At 41.2% G+C, this 13,990-nt stretch overlaps 1 protein-coding gene across 9 annotated transcripts in view; it reads left to right on the forward strand.

Annotated features, from left to right (window-relative positions):
- The window catches only part of DOT1L (DOT1 like histone lysine methyltransferase), a 121,757-nt gene that overhangs the window by 90,195 nt on the left and 17,572 nt on the right, over positions 1-13,990 (forward strand). For 5 of the 9 annotated variants that reach the window (XM_027853066.1, XM_027853075.1, XM_027853070.1 and 2 more), the window contains 6 exons: positions 581-1,065; positions 1,478-1,613; positions 3,575-3,721; positions 4,324-4,456; positions 7,942-8,564; positions 9,674-9,879. In XM_027853066.1, coding sequence (XP_027708867.1) covers positions 581-1,065; positions 1,478-1,613; positions 3,575-3,721; positions 4,324-4,456; positions 7,942-8,564; positions 9,674-9,879 — 1,730 coding nt within the window. Of the gene's footprint in view, positions 1-580; positions 1,066-1,477; positions 1,614-3,574; positions 3,722-4,323; positions 4,457-7,941; positions 8,565-9,673; positions 9,880-11,136; positions 12,454-13,990 lie in introns of those variants that run through there. The other 4 variants (XM_027853074.1, XM_027853068.1, XM_027853071.1 and 1 more) reach the window with 4 other exon arrangements.

Below are 13,990 nucleotides of genomic sequence, written 5' to 3' on the forward strand. Positions count from 1 at the left end.
AACTGTGTGACCCTGGGCAAGTTACTTAACCCCATTGCCTAGCCAAAAAAACAAAAACAAAAACAAAACCATTAGTAACCCCATGATAGGCAAGTCATATTTTCTTCGCCTCAGTTTTTTCATTTGTCAAGGGGGAAATACTAGTATAACTTAGCTCAAATCCATTGTCAGGAAAGCACTTTATAAAACTGTTCAATTATCTGAAATGGGCTTATTGTCTTACTTTTTGAATTCATTTTTATTATTGGTCATTTCAGGATTGAGATAAGCAAACATTGATAATAATGAATGAAACTTACTTGAAAGAAATGGAATATTTTCATAGCACACGTTTTTCCAAATTGTAATGTCCTTTTTTAGTGTCCACGTGCCTTTTGTCTCATATTGGGTTAATGGTCTGTATTCAGCCGTATGCTTTCTGCACAGCATATCAAATCCTCTTTTATTTCAGGCCCTCAACAAGATAACTTTGCCCTAGAAGCTGCTACGTAGAAATGTCTTGGGGAGGCATGGTGGGGGGAATCTGGTCTTCTGGGCGCCGCCTTTCATTGTGTCTCCCTTGATCCTCTTTGTTGTAAAGATCAGCATTGTGGAGCTTGAGAAAAGCCAAAGGCAGCAGGAACTACTGCAGCTGAAATCCTACGCGCCAGCTGATGAGGCCCTGTCCGTCCACCTTCGAAGTAAAAGCAGTTTCAGCCGAGAGCTGGAGACTGACCCTGCCAGGTTCCAGCTGGAGCTGGAATGCTCCAAGTTGTCCTTGCCCCACCTCAATAGCATGAGCCCCGAACTCTCTATGAATGGCCATGCAACCACCTATGAGATTCATAGTATGCTTAGCCGACCTTCTTCCAAACAAAACACTCCACAGTATCTGACCTCTCACCTGGACCAAGAAATAGTTCCTTGTACCCCCATTCATAACAACAGACAGAAGGCAGACAAGCTGTCAAGTTTGTCCTTACCTGATTACACCAGGTATTCCCCTGCTAAGTTAGCCCTAAGGAGACACTTGAATCAGGATCATGTAGTCCATGGAAAAGCTACAGCTAATGAAATACACCACAGGTGAGCAAAAATGTGTGTTTTGGGTTGTCAGGGAGAGAATGGAAGAGGGGGAACAAAGCATGGTGGTTTTGGCTACCTTGTATGCATTTGTGCCTAGAGAATTCAAGAGTTAAGCTTACCATTCCTACCAAAGAACTTCGGATCCTGTGAATCCTTTGGTAGCCAGCCTCCTGCTTCCCTTACATCCCTACTCTGTGCTTGTCACCATACGAGATCTTGGGGATACTAAGATCAAACAACCCCTGACCTCAGGGGGTTTACATTCTGCTGGGGTGAAGTATAACCCAATTTGCAGGGGAAAATTGACAAGTAGTTAACAAAGCAGTATCTAGAGAGGGAGGGGGCTCAGGATCAGCCTCATGCAAGAGAGGGCACGTGAACCAGACATGAACTTGGTGCCTCTTCATTCCAGAGCTGAACATGCAAAAGAGAATGGCCTGACATATCAGAGTCCTGGTATGTCAAATGGCCTAAAGCTGAGCCCTCAGGAAACTCGGCCTTCCTCCCCCTCGGCCTTACAGATTGCAGGAGAGAAGAGCAGTGACAAGGTGAGGATTTTTGGAAGGGTGAATTTATGTCAGCTCAGGATAGGTCATGGCTTCTAACAGAATGTTCTCCATTGCTGAGGCTAGGGTTCCATCTTGCTGGAGGAATAGTGCCCTTTGCTGCTGAGTGCCTGCCTGTCTGGTTTGCTTTATTTCCAATAAAATTTTTGTTTATAACATTTGTTTTTACATCACCTACATTTTGATCCCTTATAAAAAATAAAAAAAGAGGGGGAAATAAGCTAACCCACACAACCAACATGTCTCATGTTTTATGCATTGTTCATACTCAGACCCCAAACCCTGCTCAGAAGGGGCAGGAGGTGCCTTTGTAAATCTCTTTTTTAGGGCCCAGCTTCGTCATTTATCATTTTACATCTTTTAGTTGTGCTAATTTTGTTCTTGTTTTTTTCCATGTACCTTGTTCTAGTCATCGTGTATATTGTGTTCCTAATTTTGTGTACTTCTTTGCATCAGTCCACATTAGTCTAGCTCTGCATCTTGTGTATTCTTCATGTTCAGTTCTTAGGGTGCAGTGATGCATACCACTGTCTGTTTCCATTTCTTTGCTTCTATGCAGGGATATGTCTAGCAGTTTAATTTCTGGACCAAAGAGCATCATCCCAACATTTTTTCCAGAATAGTTAGACCTATTGACAACTCTGCCAGTAGGATGTTAGTGTGCCCATCTTTCCACAGCCCCTCTAACATTGATTATACATACCTTTTGTCATCTTTGCTAACTTGCTGGGAATGAGGTGAAACCTCAGACCTGTTTTGATTTGCATTTCTATTGGTAGTGATTTGGAACTTTCTTTCATAGTTGGAATTCTTTTGAGAATGTTTTGTTCATAGCTTTTTACTATTTATTGGGGAATGGCGTTTTGTTTTATATATTTATGTTGCTGATATATCCTGGGTTGTAGATTCTTCTCAGAGAGACAAATTCTGAATTAATTGTGGCATATGAAAGATGTTAGTCTAAACCTAATTTATTCCTGATTGTTTTCTAGTTTTCTTAGCATTTCTTTTCAAATAGAGAGTTCTTTCTTAGGCAGTTTGTGTTTTCAGGTTTATTGTTCACTGGGTTATTATTATTTAGCCTTTGGAGTCTTCTTTATGTGGTCTGTTCTATATTTTTCTATATTTTAAAATTAGGTCCTAATGGGGAAATCTATGAAGAAAAAAATTGAGGGACTTAATAGCTTCAGCAAAGTACTAGAATATGAAATAAACTCACAAACATTGACAATACTTCTATTTAGTGATTAAGAAAATACAGGAGCGAAAAATAAAAAAAGAAATTCAGTTCAGAATAGCTACAGAATGCATAAAACATCTTGGAGTCAAACCAGCAAAGCACACTCATTCTTTATAAATACAATAATAACATGTTCCTTAAAGAAATAAATATCAAATTAAGTAATTGGAGAAGTATTCATTCATTGCTTGTGGCTATCCAGTGCCAATGCAACAAAACTAACAATACCACCTAAATTAGCTTAAGACTTGGTACTTCAGTAATCACAGTGCCTACAGCAGTGGTTCTCAAACTTTTGGGTCTCAAGAGCCCTGTACATACTCTCTTCAAAGTTAATTGAGGACCCCAAACAGCTCTGACTTATGTGGATCATATCTATCAATATTTACTGTATAGAAACGAAAGCATCTTATTATGACAGTAGTTTTGACCTGATTGACCCACCCTTGTAAGTCTCCAGACCACAAGTTTCAGAACTGCTGGCCTAGAGAATATTTTGCAGATCTAAGCAAAAGTCTTTTGAAGGAACAAAAATATGAGAGGAAATAATGAAAAAAAGTAGGAATGAAGGTGGAATAAAGTCTTGCTGCAGACCCCACACCTTCTGTAATGTTTTGGCCTGAGTTTTAGTATGTTAGGATTCAGTTTTATTCTTTTAGAGACTTTGCTTTACTGTATTTAAAAGAATCATTCTGTGTTACAGGTTTTAAAAGAGCGAGCCTATGCCAGCAATGGAGAAACAATCACCAGCCTCCCTATCAGTATTCCTCTGAGCACAGTGCAGCCCAATAAGCTTCCTGTCAGTATCCCATTGGCCAGTGTAGTGTTGCCTAGCCGTGCGGAGAAAGTGGTGAGTAGAGGCGCTGGGGGTCATTCCCAGGCTCTCCTGCTTTCTCCTTCTGGGGATTCTCCTTGGTGTCTCCCTACAAGGGTAGATTCCTCGTGCTGGCTGTAGAGTATACAGTCTCTCTGTCTACTTTTTACTCACTTTCTTTCTTTCTCTTTCAACTCCTCACTGCTTCAGTCTACCCAACTCTGCCTTATCCTTCTCTAACCCACTGAGAGGCGTGCAACTTGAATTAATCTGAGACCATGGTATTGAAGACTCAAAATTATTACATAGAGAGCTTCATTTCAGGGGAAAATTGGATTTCTGTATTATAGAAATATTGTTGAACTGACAGTTTCCTCTTTTGTTGGGGGGGTGGTATTGGGAGGGAAGTCTGAACTGAAATGTTCTTTTGGGCAAAGTTTTGGACCCTTGATTTCCATGTAGCAGTTATTGCAGCTTGGTGCTAGGCCTGACTCATGCGTACTGCTCAGTTCTGTGTTGTTGTCAAGCTCTTATTCTTCAGGATGGGTTATTTTAACTTTTTTTGGTAACTGCAAATAGATGTTTGATAGTATATGTTATTTGTCTTCAATTACAAGGTGTATTCATTTCCTCTGCAGAGGAACACACCTAGTCCAGTTCATCAGAATCGAGAATCTACTTCAGCAACACTTGAAAAACAGTTTGGTGCTAATTCCCATAATGGTATGAACAGTGCTGTAGGAAGCAAGTCCCTTGCTTTGGCTACCTCAGGTACGGTCATTCTACCTGGTGACACCTCGGCTTCACTATTGTCACTGAGCCCGAGCCTAAGCTGGGGCTTTACTTCTGAATTGCTGTCCTGTGGCTTTAGTAAATCTTAGGATTTGGGTCTGGGGTAGAATTAGTGTTGTTTACCACCTCTGCATTCAGGCTTTTTGTATTTTGTTCTAGGAGGCAATACACTTTAATATCTTGTTTTCTAAGTGGGTGGAATATTTCTGTCAACCTATTAGAGTCATCAGTGTTTCTTTTGCATGCTCTTTTTACTCCACCTGCTGAAATTTCTGTTTCATGGTGAAAAAAATCTATTCTCAGTCTCCTCCTCTTCATCTAATATTACCTTGGCCTGGCTCCTGTATCCCTGAATGATTTCTCCAGTACTGGCTCTGTGTGTGTCTGTCTTTGTGTGTGTACCTGTCTGTTCATCTGTCTGTCACATGTGCTTGCACACACACACGCACTCTCTCTCTGCACGCCTTTCCCCTTCCCCCCTCCCCCTCTCTTTCACTCTTCCCTCAATCCTGGCATTCCCAGCCCCTTCCCACTCTGTATTAGTCCTGGACTTGAATTTCTGTTCTCCTTGCAAGCTCTAACTATGCATTCAGTGGCCTTTCTTTTGATGACTACCCAGTCCAGATTCTAGTGTCTGTTGTACATCTATCCCTCCATGCCCCCGTCATCATTCTCCATCCTTTCTCATGGCATTCAGCTTCTGCTTCACGACCCGCTGTTCCTTGATAATTCCTTTCCTTATTCTAGGGGAACTGAACGTTTGCATCAATTGTTTATCATCTCCTAGTTCCTTACCCTCAAATTCCAAGACCTTCATTCCACTCTAACCCATGCCTGGGGTGGTCACACATTAGATCTTGTCATTACTTACAAATGTTCAGCTTCCCTAGTTAGAAGCTCTGCCATCCTCTTTGACTGTGATTTCTTTCCCCTCCATGTCAGCACTCTCTGTAAACCTCTTTTTGACCCTCGTTGAGCCCTCCAGGACTGCTTCTCTCTTTCCAGGCTCAGCCCGCCAGTCAGCCACTGTGCCTGGGTCCTTTCCTGCTCTAGACCCCCTTGCTTCCTGGTTGACGCCTTCTCTTGCTAAACCTCAGCCCTCCGTCACCCTCCCCCCCATTCCTGCTTACCAGCTGCTAGAGGAAGGCTCACAGCCTTGCTGACAAATTCATGTTATTCAGCCTCAGTAGCAAGGTAGCCCTTTTATTCCTTCCTTATCGATTCCCTGTCTTATTCCCCACTGAAGCTATTCCAAACCTTTTGTTGCCTGCTACACCCATTGCCCTGTCTGTAGGGATGAGTTCAGACTTCTGCATCTCTTTTTTGTCTCTTCCCCAAGCTTCCTTCCCATGTCACTGAATGCCTGTTGGACGCTTCCAATGGACCTCACCAGTTCTAGAACTAAACTGGCCTTAATCCCTGACCCTGCCTCATCTAGACAGAGCTGTTACTGTGAGAGGTGCCACCTTCCTTCTCATTTCCAAGGCTCATCCCTTCTGCCTTTGGCTGGGACTTCCCACACAGGCACCCAGCACTCCATCTTCTGTGTCTGTGCCCTTGCCCTGACTGTGTCTGATGCCTGGAATGGACCTCGAGCGCTGACTTCTTCAGGAAGCCTTTGCTCCTCCCTTCCCAAGTAACGGCTCGTTCCTCCCTCTCAGACTATTTGTTATTGAATTGTTTGATATATATGTATTTAACTTTATGTTGTGTTTATCTTACATGTACTTATAGTTTCCCACTTTTCTGTATAATTTTCTTGTGAATCAAGCTTGTTTGTCTTTGTGTACTCAGCACTGATAATTGTCCCTGGTACACAGTAGGTCCTTCATATTGTTAATGATAAAAATGATAAAGATGCCAGCCCCACTGACAGCTGTGTATCTATCATTCATTATTAACTTTTTGTCATAAGAGCAGGCCATAAGATTTAAACCTGGAAAGCCTTCTCTTTTGTGGCTAATGAAACTGAGACTTAGAAAGGTTTGCCTGAAGTGAAGAAAGTAGTAGGTGCTTGAGCCTGAGTCAGGCTATGGCTCCGGTCCCTCCTATCTGGCCCATGGAGCAGTCTTTTCAGCTCCTTGCACTCTTTCCCCTACCTGGAGTCCCCTCTGGGTCTCAGCTCTGTGGCTTCTGAGGTTGATGCCTTCACATCACTGTGGAAACCCATACAGTGCAGGACCACAACAGAGCCACGGTGTTGGGGGCAGAATTCCTCCTCTGCAGGAGAAGGCCCCTTCTTCTCCTAGAGCTCTGACTCTAAGCACGTTCTCTTAGCACCAAATGAAAGGAATATGGCCTTTGAAATCGTAGTCTCATGGACTATTCATTTCTTATTTCCTATCATGCTTTTACCTGGCTTCCATAGTAGACCTGAGAGTTTGGTCTGGAGCTCAGTGAATGGGGAAGCTGTTCATGGCTGAGTTAGAATCCTGCCTATACCTGAGGCATTGAAATGTGTCTGAGAACCTAGGATGGTGGTGTTGTGGTAAACCTGAATGACACGACTGAAAGGACAGCTGTGATTTTTAGTAATATCAGCCTTCACTCTCATTTAAGTGAAACCACTTACTTGTCATTTGTCGAAATTTTATAGGGACTCGTTCTTATGAAACTCTTCTTTGCCCGTTCTACAGCTGTCTCAGAGATTCCTTTGCCAGAGTAGCAATGTGTCAACTCCTTAAAAATACCCAAGACAGAATCAGTCACTGATTCTTCAGAAACATGACATTAGGCTAAGTATTGTTACAGGAACTTTTTGTTCATAGAGCACGGGTGGCGAACCTGTAGCCTCGAAGCCCCATGTGGCCTTCTAGGTCCTCAGGTACGGCCTTTTGATCAAGGCCAACTCTTCTTCTACAACTTGATCTTACAGAGTTTGCTAGACAGAATTTCTTCCCCAAGGTCATTTAGCTGTTGTGTGTCAGAGACTCTGGGGTCACTCACTTGACCCACCTGGATCACAGGCTTATACACCTAGAACTGGGTAGGACCTCAGAAGGCCCTGGAGGCCAGATGATGATGTGGAGATGGTCATGGACCTTGAATAAGAGGGCTTGGGTTCAAATCCTGTTTCTGGTGCTCACTGCTGATGTGACTTTGGGTAAGTCACTTAAGCTTCCTAGGCCTCAGTTTTCTCATGTATATTTGTTTCTGAGTTCATGCAGGTGACTTAAATTCTGGGCCTTAGCTACCTTTGTGTAAAGTGCAGACATTTATCTCTCTAAAGTCTTTTTGTGACATCGGCCTCTTTGGCTGTCTGGTTAAGCCTATGGACTCCTGAATGTTTCTGAATACATAAAAGATGCAAGGATATGATGGAGACCAATTAGATTGAAATAGTTATCAAAATATAATTTTTTAAAGTGAGATTTTGTGACTTTTGTAACTTTGGGTATCATGTGTTTCAAAATGGTGTGCAAAATTTTGTGGGATGTTGCCACGATAACGCATGTCTCCAACAGGTTTTTCTTATAGTGGCTCCTTGGCAGTCAATGGCACGCTTCCCAGTAGCCCAGCCCATCTTAGCCATGGTGCTGAGCAGGCAGCCCTAGATGATTCCTCCAATTCAGGGAGCCTCTTTAATTCAGTGGGTTCACGGAGTTCTACGCCACAGCATCCTTCTTTACTCATGATGCAGTCCCGGAACTCTGGCCAGAACTCTCCAGCCCACCCACTTGCTGCCAGCCCACGCCTCAATGGAGCTTCTCAAAGCATGATGGGGATTTTGCAGTACTCGGATACTACGAAATTGTTCTCTGAAGGTAACAAGGGGGATCTTCCACTAGATTCAGGCTTTTCAGATCCTGAAAATGAAGTCAAGAGAAGAATCCTCTTTACAATCTCGACCAATACAGGGAACCTGAAGCAGTCTCCTTCCAACAAACACAGTCCTCTGACAGCTAGCATCCGCACAGACTGTGGACAGGCTTGTGTGCAGGAGGGCAAGAAGAGGGGCAGAAGGAAGCGGTCTTCCACAGGGAACCCTAGTGCGAACTCTGCGGTATCTCCCAAGCGCAAGCCCCTACCATCGGTGGCAGGCCTCTTCACCCAGTCTTCAGGCTCACCCCTCAACATCAACTCTATGGTAAGAAAAAGAGACTTTGTTTGTGGATTCCTCTGTGCTGGAGGAAGGGATGTGATCCTTGACACATGGAATTTAAGGGCTAAGGGCTACCTCAGATCCTCTCCTAGATAGCCAAGGACACTAACCCATTGAAAAAAAGTCAGGGGCTGACTTTCCCCTGGTCTTGTAGCTGCAGAGTTGCAAAGCTATTTCCCCAGGCTCTGACTCTGACCTTTTGATCTTGGTATTAGTACGCCTGTTGTTTCTGTTATCAGAAAGATAACTTTGGGGTGGTAACCGTGAGTTTCACCATCCATATTGCTGCTGTAGATATAATCAGTGTCTAATTTCAGAGTGTTGAAAAACTTCCTAGAGCAGCTTAACATTAAGTTGTGGTGAAATGGTAGTAATAAACCCATAAGCTTGAGAATGTTTCTGCAACCAGAAATGTGTTTTGTTTATTTGTTTGTCACTGATGGGTGTGTTGTAGGATAAAGGGCCCAGGATGTGCAGTGAACCCTGGACATTCCAAGTGGACCAAACTCCAGGATATGGATTGTGTCAGGAAATCAGAATTCTGTCAGTCATGTCCGTTGTGGTACCAGTGGCCTTGGCTGTTCTTCAGAATAGTAATTTTAGAGCTGATGGGGACCTCTCACGCTGCAAGGGATTGACAACCTTGCTTGTGGTGTCACCTTATTTAGCACCCGAAGGTCAATCGTTTATGCATTCCTGTTAATAAAGTGGTTCTGTAAGGAACTTGGAGGTCATTTTGTCTTATCCTTTCATTTTTCAGGTGTGTCATTTGAGGCCTTGAGAGATTAAGTGAGTTACTGAGAGTCAGATTGTTCGTGTCAGTGCTGGGATTCCATCCTCATTCTCCAGTTTTAAAATACAGCACTTTTTCTGCTGTGTCATATTACTTCTTTTTCTTTACCCACCTTTAAGCTCAGCACTTTGCTGAAATTATCTACTCTAGGCCTATAGGTTTGTAGTGAGAGGAGTTTGAAGGTGATTTTTCAGAGGTGACATTAGAATGTAATTTGAAAATCATGTTTTGGTGACATGATCTGCTTGAAGAATACATTTAATTGGGTTTTTGTGGTGTGTGTTTTGTTTTTGATCCCTAGGTCAATAACATTAATCAGCCTTTAGAAATAACAGCCATTTCCTCCCCTGAAAACTCCCTGAAGAACTCTCCTATTCCTTACCAGGACAACGACCAGCCTCCTGTGCTGAAAAAGGAGAAGCCCCTGATCCAGACGAATGGGGCGCACTACTCACCCCTGACCTCGGATGAAGAGCAGGGATCCGAAGACGAGCACAACAGCATCAGGTGAGGCGAGAACACGACGCTTGGTCTTCTGCTTGTGGGACTGATTGCCTGGGCCTTATTTTTCAAGGGAGTTCTCAGTATGTGAAGCTTGACTTTTTTCCCACAAAGAGAGACTCCCCAACTAGGGGATCACATCAGATTCCCAGGATAGACTGCTCAGATGTTTCACTTGAGCTTCTTTTTCTCTAGAGATTTATTTTCTTTTGGTGCTATAAGAAAAGCACAGTGGCCAGAAATTATGGAGAGGCACAGTACATCTTTTGAGAGATACAAGTATGTATAATCAAACAAGCATTTTTAAGGCCCTTCCATGTGCACTTTAATAATTAATGCTGATACTTATTAGCAATATAATCAAAGGTACCTTGGTTTCCTAATTTTTGAAATTCGGAGGTGGTGATCAAAGTGCCCACCTAAATCATAGGGTTGTTTGGGGACTTTTTTTTTTTTTTGAAAGTTCTTTATAGAGTTCAAGTCCAGCCTCAGACACATAACACTTACTATCTGTGAGGTCCTGGACAAGTCACTTAACCCTGTTTGCCTCACCAAAAGAAAAAAAAGAAAGAAAAAAAAGTCCTTTATAAACCTAAGGTTTTAGATAAATGTGAGTTTTTAATACTTGTTGCAGCTACTCCCTCCTGTGATCCATATCTTCAGTGTTTTTATCTTTGAGTTACTATGTACAACAACAACAACAGCAACAAAATAGCTTGTTGGCTAACCTTTGGGATGAATCTTTCCCATAGGACTTGGTAGGACCATTGCTTTAGTCAGCTTTCTTAGTAATATTGAGCTTTAATATTCCAAAAAGAAGTCCAGCACCTGTAATATCTGAAGGACTCTTGTGAGGGATCGTTTTGGAATCATTGATTTAGAGGACCAAAATTTTATATACTTTTTCTAATCATCAATAGCCCGTTTGAAATTGGGAATTACAGAATGTCCGAAGGGTTTATGTGGGTCAACGTCTCATTTGACTGAAGCTCTGAAAGGTTATAGGGGAACAGTGGCATGTGAATTTACTTGAAATAAACCATAATTTTTATAGAATTTCCATTTTGTAACAGCAGAGCTCAGATATGCGCTTCTGTTGACACCAGGTTGACTCAGGATATCTGACCTTTAGCAAATGAAAGTATATGGACTTGGTTTCACCATTGTTAATTAGTTCTCTGGCAGTTGAGTGCTAGATTTTATACCATATGCACATGTTTCATTGCTCTCTTTTGTTGTGTTTTTAATTCTGTTGTTTTTAAGAATGGATGTTACTCCAAGGAAACGTGCAAAATTTGTAGCTCTTACAGAGCACACTTCAGTGACTATTAGAGATATTTCAGCAGCTTTTGGTGTGGGGAAGTCAAGGATCATTCAAGTGCACGGTGAAACAGCATCAGTCACAATGAAGCACAAAGGAGAGTGGGGATATAAACGTAACGTGGCGCCAAGAACTTCCTGCAAGACAGCCTAATGAAACTACAGAAATAATCATAGATTAGCAGAGGTGCCAAGTGGCAAAAGGGGCTGGTAACAACTCCTCCACAGTGTGAGGTTAGCTTCTTGAAGCTGGAAGACAAGTGAGAAGACCAAAAAAACCCTAGCTATGTACCATCCTTACAAAGAAGAAATTGTCATGGCCAAAACAGTACAAAAAGTAGAGTCCTAAAGACTGGAAAAGTAGTTTTTATTGATGAATGAAGCTCCATTTTTCATTCAAAGTTATGTCAAAATCATTGTAAGAAGTCCAGGCCAGCCATTCAAATCTGGGCACCTCAATAATATTGTAAACAATCCACCTTGCAAAGCAATGTTTTGGGGATTTTTTTTTTTTTGCTTAAAATGGGCCTAGAAGTCTTGTCCCCTTTGAGGGGATAGAAATCTCTGATAAACACTGATAGGACTAAAATTTCTGAATAGAGACATAATTCAGTTAACACCTTGTAGGACCCTGCTACATATCATGACACTTTTAGGAGGTTTATCCAAGAAATATATATGACTGACTTGATATAGCCCCATCAAAAATTTATCACTAATCTGGAAATTATTTTGGAACTATGCACTAAAAGCAACTAAACTGTGCATGTACTTGGACCCAGTGATACCTCTCTATAGGCCTGTACCCCAGAGAGACCAAAGAACGAGGAAAGGACTCATTTTTATAGTATCCTTTTTTGTAGTTACAAGGAGCTAAACTAGAGAATTGCTCTTATTTGGAAAGGGGCTGAATAAATTGATAAATAAAAGTAATGGGGTATTACTGCAACACAAAAAATGACAGCAGATGGTATCAGAGAAAGCTGGGAAGACTTGTATGAATTGATGCAGACTGAAATCAGCAGAAACAGAAGAACAAGTTACACAATAACAACAGCATCATCAAAAGACAAACACCTTTGAAAGACTTAAGAACTCTAATTAGCCAAGTGACCATCTATAACTCCAGAGAACCATTGATGAAATGTACTGCTTACCCCCTGAGAGGCAACAGATTCAGGGTGCATAATGAGTCTTACTTTTGGACATGGCCAATGCGGGAATTTGTTTTGCTTTAGTATGTATGGTTGTTTTGCATTTTTTCCCAGTAGTTTGATGGGGTGGGATGGAGAGACTTATTTTTTTGTTCATTTAAAAACATATACAAACGTATATATGAACACACACACACACACACGTGTGAGAGAGACAGAGACAGAGCTAGAGCGCAGGACATGCATTTTTGGACATGGCCAGTGACTGTGCATATTTGTTACAAGCTTTTGTCTCTCCCTACAACTCCCCTAACTTCGTGGCGGGGTGGGAGAAAGGAGAGAACGTAAATGCTTGTTAGTTGAATGAAAAAAAAAAAGTAAAATAAAAGTGACATTTTAAAATCTTCTTGTGAACTCATTTCCAAATTATGTAAAATAAGAGGACACATTGCCTATTAAGATTTTTATGTGAAATGTTGTTTAGTTAATGCTATTAAGTCAATAAATTTAAAATTTTTTACTTTGTTCCAGTTATTTTCAACACCACTGTATTAAGTAGAAGACCTAAACTCAGATTGTTATTTAGATCTCTTGGTTCCAAGTTTGGTGTACATTTTACTTTATCTACTATGTCCTGAAATGTTTGGTTTTTAGGGAGGTAAGCCCCTAACTCACTTCTTTGAATTTGCTGTCTGTAAAACTGAGGGGATTCATTCACAAGCTATTCAGTAACATCAAAGGTTTATTGGTTTTGTTTTTAATTAATACTTGTGATAAACCCCATGTAGAGGTAGGAAGGCTAGTATCCTTTGGCTACTCATTTTCATCCTCAGAATTGGATTAATTTTCACACGCATGTAGTATCTCTTTAGACTTTGTCTAAAATTCAGCTGGTTGTAACAGTTAATGTAAGAATCCTTTACTTCTTGTCTAACTTTTTTTGAATTACATTTTTATTGATCTATTTATCACCAAAACTTTACTATCATTTCCCCCTTTCCTTCCAGAAAGCCATCTCAATATAACAAATACAGAGGGAACAATCTGCAGAATCAGTTACTTTGAAAAAGTCTGAAAACATATGCAGTAAACCACACCTGTGGGCCACTTGTGTCTGCTGAGGAGTGGGATTCTTCTCATAGGTCTTCTTTCACGCCATGCTAGTTCTTTGTAATTTTGCAGCGTTTGTAAAATTTGATTGTTGCAGATCACGGTACTTGTTTAGCTGTTCCCCAATCCATTGGCATCTGATTTGTTTCTTTGCTACCATAGAAAGTGTTGCTTTAAATATTTTGGTGAATGTGATGACTTATCAGTGACCTCCTTTGGATGGAAGAACACAAAGGAAGTAAAAAAAATTCCACCAAAAGTACAAAATACCCAAACTTAACATGACCATATAGAGACTTTAATCCCATCTCAAAATAAGGAAGTAGAACTAATTCTAAAGAATCTAACAAAGAAACTTAGAACCACAAGAGAATTCTATTTTAAAAAAAAAAAGTACCAATACTACACAACTTTGAGAAAAAGGACTCTGCCACACTACTTTTAGGAGACAAATATAGTCTTGATATCTTAACCAGGGAAGTGTCAATCAAGGAAGACCTTTACACTTTTTTTAGAACAGAGTTGTTAAACAC

The sequence above is a fragment of the Vombatus ursinus genome, unplaced genomic scaffold (assembly GCF_900497805.2).
Source record: "Vombatus ursinus unplaced genomic scaffold, bare-nosed wombat genome assembly UNPS02009918.1, whole genome shotgun sequence".
Taxonomy (NCBI): Eukaryota; Metazoa; Chordata; class Mammalia; order Diprotodontia; family Vombatidae; genus Vombatus; species Vombatus ursinus.